At 39.6% G+C, this 27,512-nt stretch overlaps 1 protein-coding gene across 1 annotated transcript in view; it reads right to left on the reverse strand.

The window, feature by feature from the left end:
• Positions 1-7,017: 7,017 nt before the first annotated feature.
• MYH15 (myosin heavy chain 15) overlaps positions 7,018-27,512 on the reverse strand; it is a 144,335-nt gene continuing 123,840 nt past the window's right edge. The window contains exons 34-41 of the mRNA XM_058661281.1: positions 24,648-24,840; positions 24,246-24,449; positions 19,693-19,818; positions 17,274-17,444; positions 13,422-13,526; positions 11,166-11,261; positions 10,154-10,288; positions 7,018-7,133 (exon numbers count right to left, since the gene is read on the reverse strand). Of these exons, the coding sequence (XP_058517264.1) occupies positions 7,119-7,133; positions 10,154-10,288; positions 11,166-11,261; positions 13,422-13,526; positions 17,274-17,444; positions 19,693-19,818; positions 24,246-24,449; positions 24,648-24,840 (1,045 nt within the window). The 3' untranslated portion in view covers positions 7,018-7,118. The remainder of the gene's footprint in view (positions 7,134-10,153; positions 10,289-11,165; positions 11,262-13,421; positions 13,527-17,273; positions 17,445-19,692; positions 19,819-24,245; positions 24,450-24,647; positions 24,841-27,512) is intronic.

The raw sequence follows: 27,512 nt of genomic DNA on the forward strand, positions 1-27,512 counted from the left end.
CCTTGTCTATATGAAAATTCCAGCATTTTCTCTCTAGTTCTGTTTGTGCCAAGGGAAAAAATGGCATAATGCTAGTCTTGTTTCTTGATTCAGTCTAGACTGATTAAAAGCAGTTCTATTGTTATCGCTATGTTCTGACTATACACAGAATAGTGGAGGGCAATATATCCATTGTCATCTGTAAGATTGGTATCAGTGGTATGTTCTAGCAGAATGGTTTCATATTCCTCTTCCTGATATTGTATAGCCTTAATCAGAGTGCACTATTTGTTTTGTCACAAGTATCAAGTAGCCATTTCTCCCTATTCAGAGATTTACCACCCTAGTTGGCCATTGGCACAGGTCCAGTGCAAATAGTCCTCTTCCTGGGCTTCTTGCTGCCTTTGGAGACAACTGGAGGTGAGCACCATATCTCATCACAGAGCTCGGAGGTTTCCTTTCTTCAGTTCACAGCAACCTGCTAGTAACATAAGTGCTATAGGAACAGTAACACCTTCCTTTTAAGAAACTGCACAGCACAAATATGATTTTTTTAAATATTTAAAAAAAAACATTATTAGAGCCTTTGTTTCCCACAAAGCATAATTTGTGGTAAGTCATGTGACAATGTAATTTTTGTTAATGTTACTTTTCTGTTGTTGGATGACTTATATGAAATACAAACGAAGCACCTTTCATTTACATGCAAACTTTTTTTTAAACAAAATCAAGGCTTCATAATTACTTGACCCAGAAGTAAGACTTCCTCTGTTCTGGTTTGTATCTGAGCTCCTTACAAAGCAGAACTTGACAAGGCTCCAGCACCTATTGGCATGTGTGTGGGCTGGGCCCAGAGGCAGGTCAAACTTGGCTGGGCTCCAGCACCTTCTGGTGATTGCTAATGCCAGAATGGGTGTGGGACATGCCAGGCTAGCATGTAGCACCCACTGGGCCACATGAGAGCCAGTTCTGGAAATGAGCCAGGTTGGGCCAGAAAGGTATGGGCCAGTTATGCTAGGCTGCAATACTCACCAGTGAATGCAGAGTGGGTGGGGGGAGCTAACCATTACATTTTTGGCAGCAGCTTCTGCTGACACATGGAAGATCCGGGCCTGGGAGTGGGCCATCTCACACTGCACTATGTCACACTGGACTGTAGCAACTGATGGCACACACAAGACTTAGGGCTGGGATCGGGCATAATAGAGGAACTTTGAGGATTCTCTTGCTGTATTGCTGCTTCCACTGTTGACCATGAGATCTGGGACTGGAGGTGAGCTGGTCTGGGAGTGGGCCAGGCTGGGTTAGGCTGCTGCACCTGCTGGCTTGCATGAGAGCCAGAAGGAGTACAAGCCAGCTAAGCTAGGCCACAGCACCAGCTGGCAAATGCCCAGACTGGATGTAAGTCATGTCTGGGCTGAATAACACAAGATCCAGGGCTGGGAACATAATTGGTAGGGGAGCTGTAGGTGCTCTCCTACTAGGTTATACCTATTGCTGGTGAGCACAAGACCCAGGATTGGGGGCTGGTCAGGCTGGACAAGGTGGCAATGCCACTCAGCATGCATGAGGGCCAATTCTGGGGAGGTCAGGCTGAGCTAAGCTACAACGCCCATGGGTGTGCACAAGAGTTAGGGTGTGGCATGGGCTGGTGCACTTACACACACACACACACACACACACACACATCTGTCTGTGGGTGACCTGGTAGGAGTATAAAGGGTTGTACCCACTAGGCCATGCATGGCACTTGCTGGTATGCGTAAGAACTAGATCTGTGGCAGGCTGGCAGGGCTAGGCTACAGCACCTGTTGACTTGTATGAGATATGGGGCTGAGGTAGAATTGACCAGGCAGCTGCACCTACCAGTATGTGCACTGACTGTGTTGCAAATGACAAACTGAACCTTACCCTGCACTGGCTATCACATACAAGAGTCAGATATGAGGTCTCACCACATGAGGTTTTCAGGGATTCTGACTAGACTGCTGGACTCAGATCCTGAACACAGGGAGAATTGCAACCTTGGGCCAAGCCTCCATAGTTGTTGATGCCTGCGTAATGCACAGCAGGTCCAGTTTCACACATAGGCTGTGATGGCCAGCTCATCTAGGCTGACAAGGGGATGATAACTGCCACATCACAGGATGGAAAGCAGCACAGACTGAACAATTCTCCTGGGCAAGCTTTGTAGCATGTACCTGGATCTGTGGATGCACTAAGGTGGATTTTGTCAAACAGTAGACCTTGGAAAAGATTTTTCTCAAGCCTGCAACAACAAAATCAACAGTGTCAGGACTATCAAAACCACTCAAGTAACACCCTTGTAATGCTCTTCCCCACACTGGAATCTCTAAGAGTCTGCAAAGGACAAGCTCCCATCCTTGGGTGCTGCTGTTGTTTGACAGGAAGGAGCAACCCTCTCCCACTTCTCCACCACAGACATAGGGGGGAAAAAGGACTGAAATATTGCCCCATCCACCTTCCTCCATACCTGATCCTCACAATTCTAATCAAAGGACCACAATATGTATATCCCTCACAAATGTGTAAATATTAATAATGAAGCTTAAAAATGAATTAAAATAGGAAATCTTTCCTGGGTATGAATATTGGTTTATGAAGTAGTTTCAAGCTTATTTTAATGGAAAATTTAAGTTCTTCTAGAAGTTATACATTAATCATTTAGCATTTTTAAATTTTTAATTATTTTTTATTTTTGGTGATTTTACATGGTTGACCAGGGCGAGTTAATTATTTCCAAATATTCCTCCACTTCCTCCTGTATCTGCAGACAGGGAGGAGATTAGGGGAGAAGCCACACCCAGCCTCCCTGTCACCCCAGTACCTGGGAATGGGGAAAACAGCCACCCAATGCCATTAGGGTCCCCAGTGTGAGGCCTTCTCTGAGGGTTCCGTTTGAGTGATTTAGATAGTTCTGAAATGCTATTGGTCTCCCCAGTCCAAAGATGAGGGAATCTTTCCATGGTCCATCTACTGACATAGTGCAACCTGTAGTCTCCACTCACCCAGATATTTGCTGTCAACACGTGGCTGGGGTAATCGATCAATTTGTTCTGCTCTCTCTCCTTCCTCTGTTACGGTACTAGGTGTCCTGTGTAAGCCCTAATGAACTGCCATATCCTCCATGTCATCTGGGCATGCCTTCCACTGCTCCATCGTAGTCACTTAGGAATTCTAATTCTGACACAGGCACTCCACGGTCAGACCACAGGCCCTGTGCTTCTTCCCATGGTTGAAGTTCTGAGTGCAGCAGTTTAGTTGGGAGGATCCACACTGAAACTTGATCTGAGGTGATCCCAGACCTGACTCTTGTGTGTGATTGCCAGTACAGGATCCATCTCAGTTTATCACCCATGTGACCCTATACACATACTAGTAGTTGTAATTGCTGGGTCAGTTCTATCTCCAACTCCATCTCTTATGTAAACCAATGGATACTGTGGCCCAGCACAACCATGCCCACAGCACACTTGGCCCTCATGTTCACCAGTGGATTCTGCAGCCTAGTCAGGGAGTGTCCCAGTAGCTCCTACCACATTCAGTTCCAATCCTGGTTCCTATACTTGTCAGCATATGCTGCAGAGAGGCCCAGCCTGTCCCACATCCCATTCAGCTCTTGTATACATCAATGGGTGGTAAAACTTAGCTCAACTATTCAGCCCACACTCATGCTGTCTAGCCAGGCTTGTCCCCAGCCCTGGTTCTCATACTTGTCAGTGGAAGCTACAGCCCATCAGAGAGGTGCCCACAGTTTCCCTGCTGGGCCAACTCCCAGCTCCAGATCTTGCACTCATCAAGTAGGTCTGTAGTATTGCCTGACAGGGTATTGCCCCCGTGTCAACTCTCATTGGCAGGTGCTGCAACTTGACCCTTCCCTGCCCAGTATGCTCCCATCCCTGGATCATACAAAACAGTAGGTGTGATATCCTAGCCCAAAATGACCCATACTCCAGCCTAGCTTCTGCACATACCAGGAAGTTAAGGTTGGTCTGGCCCAACCTCGTCCAACCCCCTCTAAAGCCAACCCACACACTTGTTGACAGGTGGAGCTACCTTGCCCAAACTGCCCAACACCCAGGCCTAAATCACATGTTCACCAGCAGAAACTATGGCCCACCAAGGAAACTTCTCAAGTTCCCCAACTAGGCCCACTCCCAGACCCATATCTCACATGTGGCAGCAGATATTAGGCCCTTACCTGTCCTGACTTTATATGACCTGGTATGTATGAGTCCAGCCCTACCCCACACCCTATTCTTGGGTTCACCTGCAGGTGCTGCAGGCTGGATTAGTCATACCTGTACCTAAACCCAGCACCCATGAGTGTTAGAGGGTTCCATGTTCATGCCTAGCTCAGCCTTTCACCACTCCCAGCTCTTAAGCAAACCAGCAGAAATCGCAGTTCCACAAGGGTGGGTCCATATATCCTCCATAGAATCTGCCCTCAGTCCTGGTTCTCTCACATGCTGGTTAGTGTCATGGCCCAGCCTAACATTACCCATCTCCTGTTTTGGCTGTGAACTGGTGGATACTGTGATCTAGTCCTGCCAGGCAGGCTCCCAGCCCTAGCTTTAGTGTGCACTGATGAGTGGTGATCAGCTGTGATTCATGCTACCTAGCCCAGCTGAGATCTTCCTTGTGGGCTGGTGCATCTGTCTGACCCATAAAAGTCCTGCAGCTTCTACCTCCAAGCTGCTCCATCTCAGCCCCCTTGCTTACCTGCAAGTACAGTGACTTTGTCAGTGGGAGTCCCTCAGAAGTCATTCTTTGCCTGCCAACATATTGCCTCAGTGGTCATCCCTCCCACACATCTCCTTACCCTCTCCTTGACCAATCCACGGAACACACATGTGGGGAGATCCACAGGCTCATTCTGCCTGCCTGGATGTGAAGCCCCAGATCTTCCCATTCTCTGCTGGCACCACCCCCCAGGACTCCCACAATCCCTCACTTCCAGGTCCCCATGAACATATGAGCCACTAGCCCACATGGCACAGCATTTTCTTATTGGGTTGTGATCAGTGGTAAACTCTTCCTATTCCTTTGGCAACAGCCTCACAAGCATCCCGGTTAGCGCACTCCACTGTTGTGCTGGATCCCAGTTTACCTTGCTCAGAACAACCCAATTTTCTGAAGGATCCACTCTGATCTGTGAGCCAACCCTGGCCATTGTAGTCCTCCTGTTGCACAACTGGATCAAATGAGGCTTGTGGAGAAATAGGAGAAAGAGCACTCTAGAGGGCTTCTGGGAAGGTATCTTTTTAATTTTAAAAGAGACACAGTGAGTCAAGAGAGAATGTTTAAAACAATTCTTCATAATGAAGGTTACAGACATGAAGACCAAAACCCACACAGTTGAGGATGTTAGACAAAAATGAGCCTGGGTTCTTTTATATTGCTGACCCTTTGAATTAATCTTACAATTGTATGTATGGTACAAAACAAGATCACAGAGGCAGAACCACACAGAACAATGAACAAGGATTTCTTCTTGGGGTTCTAAGGGAGATTGCACCTGGCTATCTGCCTGCTTGACTTACGTGGGTGGCCACTGGTGTGTGTCACAGCATGTTTCCAGGGGACACCACTGATATAGTCTTGGCTCACTGAGACCTCAGCCTGGCTGATCACTGGCTATACAGGTGAGAACACTGGGCTGCACCTCAGTCTCTCTTCTCTGTCCTTGGATGAGCTGTGCTGGGACTTCCTTGATAAGTAACTCTGAGAAGTCAAATATGACCCATAGCCTACCTGCCTGAGGCTTGAGGCACACCTGCCAGCTATGCATGTTGTACATGATCTGCTACATGACTGGAGTGTCCAGAGAGATAGGCATACCTTCTAGTCAATTACAGTGTCATTGTTGGGTGGGAGGATTGTTGGGAGACTTCCTCCTGCCTTCCTCTTGCTTACTCTATATAGAGTTTGTGCTCGCTTTACAATAAATGGATGTGCTCAACCAAACTGTCTCTGGTGGTTCTTGCTGCTGCTGCACACTATCTCCTCCCCACTCCTCAGTGATTTGGGGGGGCCTGTTGATCAGGAAACTCCTAAGAAGGTTCCAGGCATGATGTTGTAAGCTATGCCAGCAGTCAGGAAGCCATGTGTGGGTGATGAGAGTGAGATAAGGGAGACAAACCCAGCAACTGCCCCTGCCAATTACGCATCCTGCCCTGAATTCCCATGGACAGTCGGCAGGATCCCATGCCCTTTGCTGTCTGGTCAGGACTTTGCAAGCTAACAGGGGAGACTACCAGGAGCTAGAGGACCTTCAGTTCCAGGAATCGTGGGCAGAGAGAGCAGTTGCTGATATGCACTAGCTCACCTTTTATGGCATATTTTCAAGATATCATAGTGTTAGTGCCATACACTGAATTCATAACCGTAAAATAATTAGTTGTTATTCTACTTTTCCCTGCTGAGGTGCAGATTACTCTTGTGATCACTCCAATGCAGAATCAGTAGAGAATTCCAGGACAGGTTCCTTCAGCTCAACTAAAATGGCACAGCAAAAATCCAGCTCTGAGCTGATCGTTGATTGTAGCTATGTGGAGTTGCCTCAGTATTTAAAGTGCCATACACATATGGCAATTAGTATTTACTACCAATTAATCATTTGTAACTATGGCCATGTTTACACCACAATGCTAAGAGAAAACTGTATTCATTTCTGCTATCAATGGCTACAAATTCAGCTCATACATATGGGGTTGAAACAAGGACACGAAACTGCTGTAATAATCAGTTATCAACATGCCCTCAGCCCAAGAAATTATAATTGATATAAGGATGTCTTCCATGAGTCCTCTATTCAGAGACAATCTGCACAAAAAGGTATTAATTGTTTAAAATCAGAAGTTAAAGGATTATTGCATCTAAACTTTCATGTGAAATGTTAGAAGGTAGTTTACTTGTATTTGAGGATCAGAACTTCTTCATTAAACTTGGAAGCAACAATATTTTATTCCACTATTACATTTTTAAGTTATTTTGTTGAAACAGAGTTTATACCATACAAACTTTTTGTCTGTTTCAAGTGATACAAAGATTGTTAGCCATAAAATGACAGCCTCCTTCAACTTCTGCAGCCATTGTCCTTTGTAAGCAGGATCTGCTTATTCCTCATGAACCTGAAAAAAACAGATCAGTACTTTCTGTGTAATTTCTATGACTTTGAACCAGCAGAACGTATGCTTAGAATCAAACTAAGTTCTTTCCCAGAGATAAGCAGTCCCCAGTCAAGTCATCATTAACTCAAAGGAGGCAAGGAATTGTACAGTTATCTACAATACAGAAGACATACAAACAGTTTACCCCAGGGCATGCTCAGTCACTTTTTGTTGTTGTTGTTTTTGACTCTCTTGCCTTGCCAGGGAAGACAGTGCCTTTTGTCCATGAAGAAAAAGATTCCTTTGCTATATCACCAACTTGCTCCACAGCCTGATATATAACTCCTATCAGAAAACTCTTGTACACGTAAGATTTGCTTTACTCCTGTCACTCCTTTTTAGGAGTAACTACAGCAAAGTTTAAAACAGGCATCTATTCTGGCAGCTCTTTGACTTCTTGGAGCTGAATGCAGTTGCAAATCATCTGAGTCAACTCCACTAATAAAACCATTATATGGGTTCCTGGGAAGCTCTTCGCAGAAGAATTTTAAGTTCAGTGCCATAACTTTGTCAAATCAAGGCCATAGTCCAAACCATTTAACTGGATCCCCTTTACATTATTTATTCTAGAAACAGCTATCCAGTATTCATTAAGAAACCACAGGAGTCTGCCAATGACTCACACTTCCATATTTTGTACTAACATATTCAGAATGACCAAATCCTTGCCTCTGCTTCAAAAGAAACTATTTTGACCTCCTGTAATATAACACACAGCTATCTCTCCATATTTATGGCTTCTGCTTCCATATATTCAAATAATCAGAGCTTGAAAATATTCAGAAAAAATACATTAGTAATGTGTACAAACAAGTTTGTGCAGGTTATAAAAATACGTGAACTTAAGCAAAATTTGCTATCCTTAGGGGACCTAGGAAACCCAACTTCTATGGCAGCAAGGTGGGTAGGATGAGGTGGTCGTTACTGTATGAGAAGAATTTGCAAAAATTCACATGGAGAAGGAGAATGATGGAAGTGAGGTTGTCTTCTTGAATTGTACCAATGGAATGCATGAGATCTATTCCTATTAATAAAAATGTGTAACTACAATGACAAAATAAAATACTCTTTATCATACTAGAAAATCTAAAGCAAAAACACAAATAAAATGGGAAAAAACGTTATTTTTGGCCAGAATAATTTGAAAACCATGCATGTTTTTTCTCATAATAGGCATTTTCTCTGTACTCTTCAAATACTATTTATATTCATCAACCTCAGATTTTTGTACCTGTTAAAACTTTTCTAATTTTGGGCTGGGTGCAGTATTCTAGTGGCTAAAGTCTTCACCTTGCACGTGCCAGGATCCCATATGGGTGCCGGTTCTAATCCCGGCAGCCCCACTTCCTATCCAGCTACCTGCTTGTAGCCTGGGAAAGCAGTCAAGGATGGCCCAAAGCCTTAGGATCCTGCACCTCTGTGGGAGACCCAGAACAGGCTCCTGCTTCCTGACTTTGGATTGGCTGAGCTCCAGCTGCTACAGTCTCTTGAAGAGTGAGTCAGTGGACAGAAGATCTTCCTCTCAGTCTCTCCTCCTTTCAGTGTATTTGACTTTGCAATAAAAATAAATCTTTAAAAAAATTTTCTGTAAAATTTAACTTTTCCACAGACTCTTGTTGAAGCACTCTGATGTTTCTTATTCACACCATATCCACTTGCCTTTCAGGGTTTCTAGTTCAGACTGAGCATCCCTAATCTGGAAATCTGAAGTCCAGATGTCCAGTAGTCTGAGATTCTAAAGCAAAATATGGAATCACACGTGGAAAGTTCCTCACTTGGTTTTATGCAGAGGATTAAATTCAAAATGTAATACACTAAAAATACTATATAAAATTACTTTAAGGCTTTGGATACAAAATTTATATGAAACATAAATGAATGTCAAGTTTAGATTTCCATCCCTGAAGTAACACATCAGATAAGTGCAAATATTTCAGAATCTGAAAAAAAAATTCAAATTTCTAACCATTTTTGGTCCCAAGAATTTTGGATAAGTGAAATGAGATTTTAAATCCACCATAATAATATAAAAAATGATAAGCATGTAGCAAATGTTTAAAAATTTCTGCTAGAATTTGTGTTGAATGTCGTTTAAGTGTTCTCTGAGGGGTAAGTTAGAGTCACACTGTCCATTCTCCTGAAGCCAGAACCCACATTAAAGGCAAATTTCTAAGAAAATCTTTATAAAAAAACAGACTACCTTGCCCCTGCCAAACAATGAGTTTGATGTCCTTTGTCTCTCTGGAACTTTTTCCATACAAGTAGGGCACCATTGAGACACAGAGGATCCTTCCTCTGTATTTTGGGGAAGAATTTGGAATAAAAAGGCACACACCTGGAAAACAGGACTTTTAATACATGTTCCATACTTCTTGATTGTCTCAGATTTAAACGTCTTCAGTCTGCATGTTGATATGGTACAAATTGGAAATAGTTCAATCAGAAACCAGTAGACCCATTTGTGATTTTCAAACTATGTTTTCACCTTGAAATCCTGACTACACTACAGAGACTAACCAAGACCCCTCAACATCAAGCCTACAAGATATCCTGATATCTTTGAGAATACATATATATGCATATATATTATACATATACATATAATACACATAAAATATACATATATGTATACATACACACATATTTATATATATAATGTTCAAAAAGCATGTGGAAAATTTGAGAGAAGTTTGATTCGGTGCAAATAATTTGTAATCTATATTTAGCTTTTCCATAATATGTATTTTTGTGAGCTGCTTCCTTGTGTCATGTCATCTCACTCAAATGCTTAGCAATTCCACACTACATGGATAAACAAAATTTAGTAAAGATGGGAAGATTTTATCAGAACCTGTTCTGTTGCTATTGTTTTTAAGACCCTGTTTTAAAATGAAAACAAGAAATGTCCTGTTACACTGACTGCTGCAATGCCACAGGCCCAGACACCCATGCTTTCATAGTTAGTTGCATACGCGCCTTACCTTTTTTCCAAGCTCTTTGGCTTTAATCTTGAGCTTATTAACTTGAGATTCTGCTATCTCTGCCCTTTCCTTTGCTTCGTTCAGTTCATGCTGTTGCTTCTTATACTTGGAAAGATATTGATTGACTTGTGATTCCTATAAAAAGAAATTCTTTTCTTGGCACATGGAAGTTGAAAATGTGCAAAAAATTCAAACTTCTGAATACTGAATAGAATATATTTTGATATGAAATATGTATGAGTCACATGGTCTAATCTGTATAACATCCATTTTCATAAATTTTATTTCCTGAAAATAATGATTCAGGTTATCACTTTCTACTGTTACATATAGTAACAGGTTAATATTCATTAACATGATACATAATATAGTAACAAGCGTTGCTTGGTTTTTAATTAGTTCCATTTCCTCTTATACCTTTACCTGAAGTGGGCTAGTCTTTAAAATTATGAGTTAATTGGTAATCATAAGATATAGCAGGGTTTAAGCCCAAATCATTCAAGTAATTAATTCAAAATCCTTCAGAAGATAATGTCACCAAATGTAATCCTATATATATAAAGTAATCATTAGCTAAGTCCCATCTTGACCCACAGATGGCAAGCACATTTTTGCTATGGTGGTTTAAGTTCACAACCATGTCCAGGTTCATCTGGAAAAGTATTGTGAACATCTCTACTTCACCCAAGTATTTGGGACAAGGGAGGCCCCAAGATGACAAGCATACCAGAATGTAGGGTAACGCCCCTACATGATACCTGGCACATAATTTTGTCTCATTTGCTAGAGCACACATATTCTGGCAGAACTTAAAGGTTGAGAGTGAACTCTGGCTTCCTGGATGAAAATTCAGCAAAAATGTTTACCTTGTATAATAATTCTAATTTCATAAAAATCAAAAGGTGACTTGACTGTAAGATCTGTTGCTACACTGACTCAGTGTCACATATCTCCACTCACTGGAAGCAACACCCGGGACACCCACGAGGCCACAACTGCCCAATGCACTTACCGCTGCCTCCATTTGCTGCTTGTAACTTTGAGCTTTCAGCTGAAGTTTATCCATCAGAGTCTGCATCCTGCTCAGATTCTTCTTGTCTTCCTCTGCCTAAAATTTATCAGTATATGCATGAAAGGGATTTGAAACACCCAGCAGTCTGCATGCTTACAACCCCATGTGAGAAAATAATGCCTCAATGACTTCATCATACTTCTGGGAGTAGTGACCTGAAAAATGGGCTCCAATTTACTTGCTCCAATTTCTGAGAAATTAATAAACAGAGCTGAGCAATCATCTATCTTGATCCATCTGAGCATTCCACCAGCTTCTGAATATTTCAAATTCAGGGACTAATATCAACAGGGCCCTTGCTATGGCTTGAATATCTATGGTGAAACTCAAGTTAAAATTTAATTCCCACTGTAAACCAAGAAGAGATAGGGTGTTAGATGTTCTCTCATGGAGGACTCATTGCTTAAGGGATTAATGTACTAACAAGTTATGTAAACAGTGGGTTTAATTAAAAAGTCAATTTCACTCTACTTGTTTGTGCCCCCTTTGCCACATGATGCCCATGCTGCTTTGAGATTTTGCTGCATCCTTGGCAGCAAGAAGACCCTCACCAAAGGCAGCTCCTTTAGTAGTACCTTGCAGCCTCTAGAATTGTGTGCAGAATAAACATCTATTCTTTATAATTTATCCAGTCTCTGGTATCCACTTATAGGAACTAAATTATAGCCTCATCAACTAAGACAGCTCTGCATTATCCCTTTAATACCCTGCATAAAAAAGAAAAGCCCTGCATGAATGAATCAATAAGCTCCGAGCATCCTGCAGACACTTGCAAGAAATTATAGATCATACTTCCATTACCCTGCATAAGAAACACTACAGTTATTTTAATGAAGAAACATAGAGTATACAGAGCAAGAATGCATCCCATAGGACTTTGGAAAATATGTAAAAGATGTTTTACAAGTTGTAGAATATAAAAAATAATTAAAAATAAAAAACACTTTATTAACAAGTACAACATACCACATCACCGTATGCATATGAGTGGTCTCCCAACCCTCCTCCAAAGCATAAAATATATAATATTTTACAATATTATAACAACAGGGATATTTGTAGTAGCTTTGCTAGACATGACATACTTCAGGGAGTGTTAGAGTAGCTCATCTTTGGTAAGAAACTCTTAGTTGGTTTACAAGAGTTGTGAAAGTGGCTCATTTCATCTTCAGTATCCCAGCCTGCTGTACTCTGCTTCCCTTTTTGTTTCATTTTACAGTAAACCACGTTATATCAGCAGCCTCAGCTTATGTTTACTGTATCTCTTACTTTTTCCTTTAATTTTAATTGATACAAAAACTCTAGTGTACATTTCTTCTGCTTTCTTATCAACATTCCTTGTAAGTGAGGGAGGCTTTGGAATCTCTAACAACTCAGTCTCAGGATACAGAATCAAGACTAGCAGATCTTCGTTTGTACAGCCAGAAGTAAAAAGTAAAACGAGTTTGCCTTACCAGTGGAGTAAGACCTATCGGGTATTGTTAAAGAAAATGATCTTGATCACCTGTGTTCAACAACTAAAACATGAGCACCTGCTCTGCTAGGAACTTACAAGATTGGTGTCAGGAACTTGATGTCAATCTTTTTGAAAGGAAAAAGAAGGTATAAACTGAAAATGCAGGTGAAGGATCATATTACTATAGAAATGAATTACTTACAAGTAAGAAGCTTTCCCACCCCTTTTCAGATATATGCCTGAGACTGGTGTTTGTCAGTGGATTAGATTCAGAAAGTCTCAGAGAGGCTTTTCTTTAATATTTGATGTTTCTCTAGGTCATTAGGTACCAAGCCTCAATGACCTTGAAGTGCTTTCCCAAGCAGAAATCAGGATTGGAATTACTCCGTGCTCCAATTTAGTCAGAGTCCCATGTAAACTGCTGGCTGGAGCCATCCTGAACCTGTACCAGTGATATCCTGTTTTCACTCAGCTTTTCACAAGAGGACAACAGTGCTGTGTCAGGAAATGACAGTGTTAGGAGTTCTTGGCTTCTGATCATGATTTGCCCCTCACATTTTGCTTCCTGAAAACTCTGAAAGGGGAACAATTCAGACCACTGTTAACACAAGAACCTTAGCAGTGTCTGCTACTGAAAGGAGGATGATGCAGTGTTCTGGGAAAGGTACTGCGTGCCAAAAGGAATACATTTCTGCAGGGTGGAGGCCAGAAAAACACACAGCGGGTGTGAGCCAGAATACCTGATAGGTCAACTCTTTGACGCATCGCTCCAATCTGCGGGCTCCCCTCTGGGCCTCTGCACTGCGGCGAACTTCACCTTCCAGTTCACCTTCCAGTTCACGCACCTGCAACCACACCATGCTTCAATCACACATGCATGCCAGAAGGCTGGCATTTTACAAAGGCACGTCAAAAAGTTCATGGAGAACGAAAGGAAAAGAAAGTTTAGTATCAAAACTTTTGAAATTTATGCATATTTTTCATAATACACATTTTCCATAAAATTCTTGAAGACTCACTGATTTGCCATACTTTCAGGGATCATTTCTTTTTTTTTAATTATTTATTATTTTTAATTCATTGATTAAGGGATCATTTCTATAGTTGTCAAAGTAAGATGAGTTTTCTTGTTTCGGGTAGTGATTAAACAGAACAGCTTCTTTAAGGAAACTGTAACCAAAAGTGAGTTGGTTAACACTAAAGTGATCTCATCACAGGACTTTTACACTCTGAAGAATGTGAAAGACTGATTCTCACATGGGTCACAAGCTTAGCTTCCAGATGACAAAGTTGTGTGTGGGTGTGTGTGCGAGAGAGCATCGGTAAGAATATAGAGGAAACTATGCAGCCTCCTTTAGGAGCCAACCAGTATGCTGACTGTCCTTCAGCTTTTTCTCCATGTTCAGCTCTGGCTTCCTTGAAATAATCAGACCCTGAAATTCCACACATATATCACACATGGTCCTATAGCCCTGCTTTATTGGAGAGCTACAATACAAAAACAGCTGCCTCTGGCATTATACAGTGGTGCTAAAGCTGTGGTTAATATTCACTCAACAAAGATTCCTAACACACACCTCATCCATGCTAGGGATACAGCAGTGCACAAAACAAATGGAAGTCTTTACTGAATGGACACACACTAAAATGGGGGAAAGCAAAATAAATTAGATGGTGTCTAGAGGTATTAAATGCTATGGAGAGAAATAAAATAGGCAAGCAGGCAGAGCTAAGGCAATAAGGGTGTTGGCTCTTTCTTTTGCCACAATCGCTTCCCCTAAATGTCCTTACTTCTTTCCAGCCTCCTTTATTGCTCTTTTAAAACTCTGAAAGCCAAGCCTCCGAGGCATGAATGTGCCCAGTATCTCTGAGTCCATTGTTGCTAATGAACCTCCTGCACTGGAGCCCTAATGTGCTCCTACAGAGGTGAACTGGAGTATCTCTGAGTCCACTGTTGCTAATGAACCTCCTGCACTGGAGCCCTAATGTGCTCCTACAGAGGTGCACTGGAGTATCTCTGAGTCCACTGTTGCTAATGAACCTCCTGCACTGGAGCCCTAATGTGCTCCTAGAGAGTTGCACTGGAGTATCTCTGAGTCCACTGTTGCTAATGAACCTCCTGCACTGGAGCCCTAATGTGCTCCTAGAGAGGTGCACTGGAGTATCTCTGAGTCCACTGTTGCTAATGAACCTCCTGCACTGGAGCCCTAATGTGCTCCTAGAGAGGTGAACTGGAGTATCTCTGAGTCCACTGTTGCTAATGAACCTCCTGCACTGGAGCCCTAATGTGCTCCTAGAGAGGTGCACTGGAGAGTGAGGTCAGCACCTTTACAGATGTAATCATGAATACAAGTGGAGAAAAAAGATCTTCCTGAGAAGTATCCAAGAGGAAGTTAACACAAAGTTCTGTCTGTGCATAAACAAACAATGTGAATGTTTTACAAAAGCAAATTCTAGATATCACATCTAACCTGTAAGAACTTCTTTTTGGAATTCTAACAATAACAGATGCTATGATTTCATTGTGTTCTCCAGCTTTCCTCTATTAGAGACTTAACCTCAAATTCTTATGTCAATGATATTTAGAGATAAGGTTTTGGGAAGGTATTTAGGAATAGATAAGGTGATGAGGATGGGGCCCCATTATGGAATCAGTTACTTTATAGAAAGTGAGACCTGTGTTGGTACACTTGCGTTGCCATGAGATGCCCTCTGGCGTAGTATTATGCAACAAGATACCCCTCACCAGGTACCAATCACTTGCCAGCGGCATGCTTGTGAGTTTCCTACTCTTCAGAGGTGCAAGTTAAATAAAAGTCTAGTCCATAAATTGCTCAGACTTGGTTATTTTGGTTTGGCAACAGAATGTTAACAAAAACTGACACTGTGATTATGCTTTTAAGAGTATTAATCATAATACTATAGTATCATCTGATACTTAGGAGCTCATTGCTACCTATTATTAGCTTAGGCCATATAGTGAAAAAATACTAATTTTTTTTTAATTTTGCAATGCTAAGTTTGAGTTGGAAATAAGAGTATCATGCATTTGATAAGGAACATGCATAATAAAAATAATTTTATGTCTAATCTTTCATTCTCAAAAACTTGATTCTTATATGTGTTGTTAATTATGTTTTTATAACTAATAGCAATAAGATATTGTTTTGAAATTAAAGTTAAGCTTGCTTTTTGTCATAATAATATATTCTGTAAGAGAAATATATAAAACATATTTAAAAGTCACTGGAAATATTATGTATGCATCCAACTTGACATACAGATTTACCTGCTTCCATTGGCATGAAAATGTTGGGTTTTTTTTTCTATTTGTAGTTATCTTTTTTTTTTTAAAGATTTATTTTATTTGAAGGTCAAAACTAGAGAAAGATGGAAGGACACAGAGAGAAATCGTCCATCCTCTGATTCACTCCCCAAATGGCTGCCACAGCCAGAGCTGGGTTGGTCAGGTCCAAAGTTTGGAGCCAAGAGCTTCCCTGGGTCGCCCATATGGGTGTAGCGGCCCAAAAACGTGGGTCATCCTCTTCTGCTTCTCCAGGCCATCAGCAGGGAGCTGCATCAGAACCAGCACAGCCAGGACGTGAGCCGCAGGCAAGACATAAACTGGTGTGTATATAGGATGCTGGTGCCACAGGTGGAAAACCAGCCTGCTACACTACTGCAATGGCCCATATTTTTTTTTCAAGTTATGAAGCATGTAATGACATAATTTTGCAAATAAAACAAGGCATATTCAAAGATCTGATTTTGATTTTTGCATTTCCTCCTTAGGTATAAACATTCTTACTAGTTTTAATTTTCCCATTTACTATCACTTATTTAAAATGTAAGTAAATCTGTATATGTCTTATTTCTCTCTTTTCTTGAAATAAATGGCAAGTATTTTTCACAATGCCTTTGCCATTTAACATCATTATATCTCCAGGGTCTCTTCGTCATTCCTTTTTCTCATTCAGCACAATTAATTGAAGGTATCATAAATGTATAAAAGTGATATTTTATTTTTCAGAGGTTCTTTCGAACCATAAAATCCATTATCTCTGTATCTGGAGCATTCCTCTAATGCCCTACATATATTGTCACCTAACCTGACTAAACAGTTTTCAAAATCCTGTTTTCAAGATAGGTCTGCTTGCTTGTTTTTAAGCTTCCTTCAAGCAGATACTACATGTTGTTTTTGTTAGTCCTTACTCTGCGGTCCCTCAATCTTTAAGATTCTTCATTCATGTCCCATGACCTGCCTCTGGAGCTAAGGAAGTGCGCAGTCTCTGCACTGAATAACGGGTTGCTCTGGATACAAAGAGCCTGGAGCTGAGGCTGTGAGTTGGAGTAGATGCATTTCCATGTTTCAGGAAAAGAAAGCAAATGTCCACTAGTCCAAGAAAAATCCTCTTTACTGACCCAAAGACAAGGAAGAAAGAAGTGATACATGGAGGTCAGGTGTTTTCAAAGATCTGAAAGTGGCAAGATGGTGACGAAGGAGGTGGGGGATATCTCATATGACATCTCAGAACAATAGGGTTTGAAATGAGGATTCTCAAAATTCTGTAATTACCCAGGTCGATTCTTACCCTGGATTCCAGTTTCTGGATTTGCTTTCTACTTTCTGTCAGGGAAGTGCGTTCTGCTTCATTCAGTCTTTCTTGTAAGTCCTTAATTGTTTGCTCCATGTTCTTCCTCATCCTCTGCAAGTGTGCATTGGTGTTTTGCTCCTTCTTCAATTCTTCTGACATGTTTGCTGCCTAGAAAAGAAAGAGCTAGAAATAGCCCAATATCCCATTGAGCTTCATGTTTCTGCCAATGATTTGCATTTTCTGCTCTTGCTTTTGTCCCATGTCTTGACGCTATGTATTTCTGCTCTTCCCATCACCCTCTACCTAAGATCTTCTGCTCTTCAGTCTGCAAATGTTAAAATAATAGTGATCACAGCAGCTACAAGCAATAATTGTGTAAGCAGCATGGGAAACTGAGGGAAAATAAAGGACCACTATGAACTTAGTGTACCACCTGCACTGGAAGAGAGGTGGTCAACTAAAGTAACAAACGTCAACTGGATAAAGTATCAAAATATCATGTTCTATAGGATAAAGTAAGTGGTGTCACGAGGCACCAAGAAAGGGGTGGAGTGCCTATGAAATTCTTTCATGTCTCAATTCTATAAAGATGTGACTTTGGCCCAGAGTCCTCACCTTGCATGCACTGGGATCACATATGGGTGCTGGTTCATGCCCATGCTGCTCCACTTCCCTTCCAGATCTCTCCCTGCTTGTATCCTGGAAAAGCAGCAGAAAATAGCCCAATGCCTTGGGACACTGCACCCATTGAGACACCCAGAAGAAGCTCCTGGCTCCTGTATTGACTCAGCTCTACCTGTCGCAGCCACCTGGGGAGTGAACTAGTGGATGGAAGATCCTTCTCTGTAACTCTGACTTTCCAATAAAATATTTTCTTTTAAAGTTGTAACTCACAACTACAAGAATGTTTAGGCTACAGGAATTTGCAATACTCTCGGTGCCAATAATTTGTTGTGAGGCAAAGCCTTCTCTTGACTTTGTCTATGCTTACAGGGATTGGTATCTATAAACGATTATTAATAACAGTTTTTTGTCTTGTGCATTTGATGTAAGAGTATGGCCTTGCTGGTCAAAGATTCTCTACCAGGTTACTAAAAATCTGTGAAATTTAAGTGCTAAGACTAAAGTGCAGACGGTAAGGGCAAAAAAGGCAACTTTGTATTATGCAGTAGTTGAGATTCAGAGCCCAAGTTTTGCAAAAATCGGAAAGCGGGGAGAAATGGTAGAGGTACCAAGTTCAAACTTTTCAAACTTTGACAAGTAAATATTATGAAGACAAATTGACCAGATAGTACCTTCACAAGATACAACTATAAATTTATCAAGCAGCAATATTTTATTTCTTCGTGGATTTTCATAAATATTACATGTAGTGGTTTTTTTTTTTTTTCCCTCTTGGCCCTCAGACATCTTCAAGTTTCACACCGTCTTTCCCTCAGAATGCCAAAATGTTAAGACAGGTAGGGACTGGGTTTCAATGTATAGGTTTTGCTTAATTCTTCAACTGATAAATAACTTGGACAAATATATAAGCTCTTCACCTCTTAAATTTTAAAATGAGTAAGGAAAAATATAATTGAGTGTCTTTTTCCCAATTTTAGCAAAGGGATCAGCTTTCTTCCACACAGCAGATTTGCTGCCTGTGACTGTATTGAACAGACTGCACATAAGCTCTGGATCCGAGAAAGTCCACTCAGCAAGCTCTGGGACCTGCAAAGCTGGATCCTCCACACACACAAACACTTCCTTTCCCCTTCCTTCTGCTAGTATTGCTGGCTTAGTGGTACCTTTCTCTTTCCATGACATTTCGGAGAAGTAGTATGTCTGTGCCCAGAGAGTTCATGGAAGGTGGTCTTTTTCCACTTCCAACAAAGGCACAATCAAGACTTCCACTGCATCCCACAGTTAGTTGTCATTTAGGAAAATACCAACATTACTAATTTTAAATTTGTACATGAAGAAGTTCTACCAGCCTTAAAGTCCTTCTCTAGTTACCTAAATTTTCTATTCAAGCAGTAGTACGGGTGGTAAAAGAAAAAAAAATGATGTAAGCATTCCTTCAAGATTAATGTTACAACAACCATTCTAGAATCCTAAGGAAAAAAATTATTAGGGAACACAGAAAAACAGTTTCTAAATGCTGGATATATAAATTCACAGGCAGAAAGTAGCTAACCTACGACCAAAAAGATTCATCAAGTTTTTCTTACTCAACTTTTTTACTGAACTGCTCATTTTCATTTCTAGGGTTTCTAGGGGAAGAACTGATTGGTAATCAAGCTGGAATAAGAGGGAGCAGGGTCACACACCCAATTCCTGGTTGTACAGGGAATCGCTGCAGATTTGCCCTTCCCATTGGCTGTTGCTTCCAACAAACTCTGAAAGACTGGATTGAAAGAGCAGTCAGTGGACTCACCTCAGTGGCTGCTTGTGTGACCTTCTCTTCTGCAATTTGTTGTCCCTGCCTTGCCTCTTGGGTTTCTTTCTGCATCTGGGCAATATCAGCCTCTAGTTTCTTCTTCTGGTTGAGGAGGCTTGTATTCTAAAGAAAAGCATCATTGCAGTTAAAGTGGAATACTAGAGCAGATTTGCTAAAGACATACAGAGGGAAGCAGGAACGAATATTTCTTACAAAATGCTATCCAAAAAGATCTTCAAAACATTCATGGGAAATGGCTATAAAATATCTTAAAACCATGCATAGTTGTTCCAGAACATTCATTTCTATGTTGTTTGAAGACCCATCACATACAAAGTTTTCTACCAAAAGTTATCTTTTTTTTTTAGATTTATTCATTTTATTACAGCCAGATATACAGAGAGGAGGAGAGACAGAGAGGAAGATCTTCCGTCCAATGTTTCACTCCCCAAATGAGCCGCAAGGGGCCGGTGCTGCGCCGATCCAATGCCGGGAACCAGGAACCTCTTCCAGGTCTCCCACGCGGGTGCAGGGTCCCAAAGCTTTGGGCCATCCTCAACTGCTTTCGCAGGCCACAAGCAGGGAGCTGGAAGGGAAGTGGAGCTGCCGGGATTAGAACCGGCGCCCATATGGGATCCCGGGGCTTTCAAGGCGAGGACTTTAGCCGCAAGGCCACGCCGCCGGGCCCCAAAAGTTATCTTTTAATTCCAGTTTCTACTAATATTTTGAAATCTTCTCACTTCCAACCCTAATAGATTTGTACCACTAAAGCTGCACTTGGATGGATGATATTGTATTCAACAGGATTTCAGGACTAAATAGTTGACAACCAAATCAGGAAGGAAAGACATATCCCAGATAATCAACATGTCCCAAACATAACAGTTTGTTGAGAAACTGGTTTTCTGCCTTTTGCTCTTTGATATGATACAGTCTCTGAGCATAAATCAGACAACCACCAAAATTTGGAAAAAACAGCATTGGAAAATTAAAAATACAATTCATATTTTCCCTCTGGGAAGAAGAAAAAGTTTCTCCTCTTTATTTACCTCTTTTTACTATATTTCCTTGTGAAAAAGTAGAATGAACCTCATCTTAAAATCCTTCATATTTTCATAATATTGGAGGATTAATTGTTTCTTCCTCAGTTATGACACTGATGGCCAAAAATATGCTTACAGCTGTTTCTCAACTTCAAAAAGCTAAAATCTAATGACTAAACCTCAAATTAGTATTATGAAAGAAATAATAATGATATTAGTAGAAACTCATGAAATATTTACGAAACAAAAGTTAAACTAATAACTTGGTTTGGGGTAAGATAAAAAATTGAGAATTTCAATTAAAATCAAAGATTAAAAACATATATTATTAATGGTATAGAAGATATGGAATAATTTCTGAATAATACACTTTACCAGTATTAAATATGACCAGTATTACCCTGATAGAAAAAATCAACAAAGGCACAGAAAAAGAAATTCTACAAGACAAAATCTTTGATAAGCATAGATGTAAAAATCTTCAACAGAAAACTAGCAATCTGAGTCAGCAGCACATTAAAAAGATTATTTGTTGCCATTAGTGGTATTCAGTCTAGGGACCTAAGGGTGGTAATAATATGCAAATCATTAAACATCATAGCAATAGGATGAATGGCAAAAAGGAATATGATCATCTTAATAGAAGTAGAAAGCAGATGTGATATAAACAAATTTGATGATTAAAAAAACTCTGAGCAATGTAATTATAGAAAGAAAAGATTCCAACATTAAAAAGCTATATTTAAGAAATCAACAGCCAAGATAAAAAGAATGGGGATCAGAAAAAAAGCATTTTCTTTGAGGTTTAGGATGAAAACGGATATACACTTAACATTTTCTTCCTTATATTACTAGAAATTTTAATAAAGAACAGATAAGAGAAATAAATCAATTGTCACTGTTTATAGAATAAATGATATATATATGATGTAGATTAAAAACTCCAAAGACCATCAAAAAACAATAAAATAAATGAATTCATAAAATCTGCAATATATAAAATTATCAAATCAGTAAAATTGTTATACACCCATACCATATTATCTGAAAAAGCAATCAAGGAAGAAATTCTATTTAAAATAGATACCTAAATAAAATAGATACCTAATAAATACCTAAATAAAATGCCTGAGAATAAATATAACCAAAGAGGCGAAAGATCTCTAAAATAGAAATTACAATGTATAAATGAAATGGAAAAGGACACAAAAAAATGGGAAGACACCTTATACTCATGGCTTACAATCATCAATAGTGTTAAAATATCCATGATAGTAAGAGTGCCATACAATTCAAAATATTACATGTCAGAATACCCATGATAGTCTTAATAGATGTAAAAAAAAAATCATAAAATCCACAGAACCACATAAAGTCCCATACCTATCTATTCACATTCAAAACCAAGGCAAAAGAGCAAAAACAAAGTTAGCTGGATGTCTTACATTACATGACTTCAACAGGGTTATGCAAGGGATCAGATTATGAAAGAAATAAAAGGAAATTTAAAAATTTATTGAAACTCATGAAAATGCAAGCAGAATATAACAAAACCTATGTGATAAATCAGAAACAGTACTAAAAGGAAAGTTTATAGTAACGACTACCTCAAAATAGAACAAAGGATTGCCAAACAACTTAATCACTACACCTCAACAAAATGGAAAAACAAGAAAAAATTGAATCCAAAATTGGTACAAAGAAGGACATGATAAAACTCAGCACAAATAAATGACAGGCAATAGAAAGTACAAAAAATATCAATGAATTAAAAGCTGGATCTTTCAAAAAATAAGATTCTTAAATATTTAGCTAGACTGAGAAAGAAGAGAAGCTTCAAATATGAATAAAGATAAGAATTATATATCACCACTAACATCATAGAAAAACATAAAGTTGAAAGAGATTACTGTGAACAGCTATACACCAACACATTTAGTAGCTGAGAAGAAATAAAGACAGTGCTGGGTATAACCCAGATTGAATCTTGAGACAACAGAATGTCCAAAAACACCAATAATAAGTAGCAAATTTCAATCAATAAAAAAATAAACATATCCCATCAAAGATAAGCCTACATATAAATGATTTTCACTTTTGAATTTTCCAATAATGCAAAGAAATAGTAACATGTATCTTTACATGGGGATCTCTGCTTTCTATTTGTTAAGTTTCTTATTTGGTGAAGCATTAAGTCTTTAACTGTAATTAAATTTTAAAAATATGTTACCTTAAAAATTTAAAAACAGAGAGAGTGAGAAGGGGATGGGGAAAGATGAAGGGATTATACTCAACAATCGTATCTATAGACATACTGGATCTGCTAAAAACAAAAATTTTTAATGTTATTAAACAAAAGATGAAGGAGTATTTTTAAATTCATTGTATGAGGCTAGCATTATCTGCATAGCAAAAGCAAACAAGGACACAAACAGAAAACTAAAAAACAATACGTTTAATGAACATAGACGCAAGAATTCCCTATAAAATACTGCAAACTGAATCCAATAGTACACTAAAAAGATAGTTCACTATGATTAAATGGCATGTGTATTAGGGATGCAACGATGTTTTAGTATACACAAGTAGTAATTATTAACAGAATGAAGGGAAAGAAATCCTGTCTTCACCTCAACTGATACAGAAGAGGCATTAGATAAAATTCAGGATGTGTTCATGATTTAAAAAAAAAGACTACAACCAAGTTAAGTGGAAGATACCTCAACATGATAAAGTTCAGATATAATAAGCAAACTACCAATAACATACGGAATAGGGAAAAAATACTTTCATTACTTGTCACCCACCACTCATAATTATTAAGTGATTTCTTGGTTTTAAGACTGGAGCATTTTCTCTTTTTTTTAGCTCTCTTTTTTAATATTCTATTTTATTAATTATGTTGCATTATGTGACGCAGATTCATTGGCTCTGGGATTCCCCCATCCCCTCCCCGTGCCCTCCCCCCATGGTGGATTCCTCCACCTAGTTGCAGTATTACAGTTCGAATCAAGTCTAGATTCTTTCGTTGCAATCATATTCCAAGCATAGAGTCCAGCATCTTATTTTCCAGATAAATTCAACGGTTTCTTAGGGAGGTAAGCTATCCTGGATCAAGAGCAAATCCTTTTGCTTTCTAACCAGCCTAATGGTTGTGGGTGCTTCAAGCCCATTCTTCCAGTGTTATGAATTGAAACTTTTCTACCTAAGAAGGGCTTCTGGAAATCCTAAGCTACCTTCAGATTCACATTAAGTCAGACAGAGATGGACCCTATTGACAACTTTATTTCATAACTCACACTTCAGAGCTTTCAGAGAATAAACGTGTGTTTAAGACATACAGTTTGTAGTACTGTGTTAAGGTAGCTCTCTAGAATAACAGTTGGCCCTGTGCATCACTTGTCACTTCAACTGGCATGACAACAGCATGATCTAAAGCTGAGGCAAGTGTGGGAGCCACTACCTTCAACCAACTGAGCCAGCTAAGGGAATGTTTATGTGCCCCACCTGGGTATGGAATAGGTTGAGTCTTTCTGTGGTTTCCAGGAGCTCTTCTTCTGCAACCTTGCGCGCACGCTCACTCTGCTCCTGTAAAAACCTTAGTTCCTCTAGTTGAGACTGTAGAAGAGAGTTGCGCTGCTCAGCCACAGCCACCTGCTCTTTCAGATCACTGCTTACAAGTGTGCTGTTGTCCAGCTGCAGCTGAAGGTCCTGTAACAGAAAACACAGGGCTGTAGCACATTCATCTCCGAGTTCACACTGGATGTGTACCATCCGTATACATTCTGAGCAAAGCTCTACCAATGAAAAGCTTATGTCTGCTCTCTTCATTTTTATCACAATACAATCCATTGCTTTAGTGAAGAGAGGAATTTCCCACCCACAGTACATATTACAGTTTGAGAATACCTTCATTTCACTCTGAAGCTTGCCCAGAGACTTGGTTGTTTGTGACACCTGCCGGTTGGCACCACGAAGCTGGAGTTCCATCTCATTGAGGTCTGCTTCCATCTTCTTTTTCAACCTCACAGCTTCAATGCGGCCCCTAGTCTCAGAATCCAGACTTGACTGCAGGGAGTCAATAGCACACTGCTGTTTTTTCCTAATTTTGGAATAGCATTCAGGAGAGAACAAAATCACATTGAAATAAAAAAAGTACCTGTTATATTTTAAAGTCCAGGAAACATTGCAGAAAAGATTTAGCCTTATATGAGACCCCCCCCCCTAAAGAATAGTCTAGGACAAGTACATGAATTTCTATAGTGGCTAACAATGAAAGAAGGATGCTATTTCATTAAGTCATGGACGAAAAGTTCTCAACAAGCAGGAAAAAGCTCAGTGGTTTAAGAACACTTCCTGAGATTCAGCAATATGAGGCACTTGAATAGGTTCATGGAAAATGAAATTAAAAGTTAAATTTTGAAAACAATACATATAAGGAGTCTTTAAGAAGTTACTGGAAACGTATTAAGGAAAAACTGTGCTTCCATATATTTAAGTGCACTCATATTGCTCCAATGTCCTAAAATACTGCTAAATCCTAAAAAATAAAATGGTTATCTTTTGTTAGAATTTTCGATGAGAATACTCACTGTCATATTGCACTGAATAGTTTCCTTTTTAAGAACTAAAAGCCTTGTGCTGAAACTATATTTGCAAAGTGGCAAAAAAAAAAAAAAACAGACAAAAGCTGTGTTTTCAGGTAGTGCTATCTATAGTTTGAAAATGTCATCTGAAACTTACATGTCAGAAACTTGAACCCCAATGCAGCAGTGTGAAGAGGTGGTATCTTCAGTAGATGATTAAGTTACGAAGACTCTGGCCTCCCTCATGAGTAGATTAATTCATTCATGAATTAATGGATTAATAGATGACTATGGTGACACTTTGTAATAAAAGTCTTACCATGTTACACCCTCTTCCATGTTGTGATGCAGCAAGAAGGCTCTCAATAGAAAGGAAGATGCTAGCAACATGCTCTTGAATTTCCCAGCCTCCAGAAATTAACTAAATAAATGCATATTCTTCACAAACTACCAAGTGGTTCATCTATTTTTTTTATTATTGCAACAGAAATCAGAATTGGATAGCAAGGCAATTAAATTATTTTGAAAAAAACCAATGGAATTTTTTGTTTCCCAATCTGCTTGCAAGTAGCTTGAGATCATTTGATGGAATTCTAGTTGATGGGCTAGAGGCAGTAATGTCCCCATCCAAGCCTCACTCATACAAATTTCTGATTTTGTGACCCTATATTATCTCTTCCCTTTCTGTGGGATACTTAGTGGCACTCATAGAATGTCTTATCATCACAAGAAGGAAGGAACCAGTATTTTTGACTGTGAATAGTGAATAATTCTCTATCCTATCACATTGGCCTATGATCATAGAAAAAAAAGCTATCAAGATATAGTGTTCTTTATTCAGAGAAGTTTAACTTCTGTCATTAACTTCTGTTTTTAAGAACCTATTGAGATGACCCCATGATATATGACAGCAAATGCTAGAAAAACAGAACCAAAAGTGCCTTGCTCATGAAATGCACTGGTACAAATTTTAAAAAATTATTTATTGGATCAAAATTTGAGTTCACACTGAATTGTCGCTGAGTTTGTGTGCTGATCTCTGGGACTGATCCACAAAGCCTATAGTCCGCAAGAAAGAAGTGTGTTCAGAATCTGCAGTGGAGTCTCAGTGGAATCCAAACTTTTCATGACCAATTATCTCCTTACTAGTGTGTAGAGGGGCCAGAGGAGACTATCAACCTGTCCAGGATGTAACTATTATTCTAGCACTGCTCCTTTTTCAGTCCCATCCCCCAGCCTCCAACATATGAGAACTGACCCTTCATGCCTAACCTTAAGTCCTTGATTTTTGTTCACTTCCGTAAACCAGAATGTCATACTGTGCAAGGACAAAAAGTTAGTGGGGATAAAATATGGACTAAAGTGTGTTTGTTGAAACCCCAATCTCCATTATCTCGGGGTATAAGTGTGTTTAGAGATAGGGTCTTTTAACAGGTAAGATAAAATGAAGCTGTTACAGTTGTCTCCAGTGCAATAAGACTGCTATACTTAGCTTAGAGGAAAACACAGTAGTGATATGCATGCCCACAGGAAGGATCGTGTGAGGACATAGAAAATGGTCATCTGTGTGCAAACCAAGACCAGAGGCCTCAGAAGAAACTACCAAACATGACCACACCTTGATATCAGATGTGTAAATCTTCATAATTATGAAAAATTAATTTCTGCTAATGAAGCTACCCATTTTGTGGAACTCTGGAAGTCTTATTAATGGGGTACTTACATTCCACTTCACAGCAAGTGCTGGGACAGTTCCTGTCTCCCCTTGACGAAAGTCTCATCTTTGCTCCAGCTCATTTTTCTCATACAGAATACTAAAGTACTGCTAGTCTGCTGGCAAATCTTCTGTACAGAAGTAATACTACGTGTTTCAAGCAGTACTTCTACAGTTTCTCACAAAACATCATTATTATCTACACAGACAAGGAAAGTTGCATGATTTAACCAGCATGCAAATAATACATGCCTAGAAAATGCCTGTTAGGCAATCAAAATACTGGATGTACCGGAAGAAATAAAGAAAATAAAAATTCCCTCAAGTGTCTGTTTATTTCTCTGAGAAAAAATGAAAACACAATATTAAGGTTTTTTTCCTGAAATGTATAACACATTTGAGAAGCAAAATCAGGGGAAACATTTAAAGTCAGGCTAAAAATCAAAGCCTAGGAAAACCAATTTTTGAAAAATT

This window comes from Ochotona princeps, chromosome 3 (assembly GCF_030435755.1).
Source record: "Ochotona princeps isolate mOchPri1 chromosome 3, mOchPri1.hap1, whole genome shotgun sequence".
In the NCBI taxonomy this organism is placed as follows: Eukaryota; Metazoa; Chordata; class Mammalia; order Lagomorpha; family Ochotonidae; genus Ochotona; species Ochotona princeps.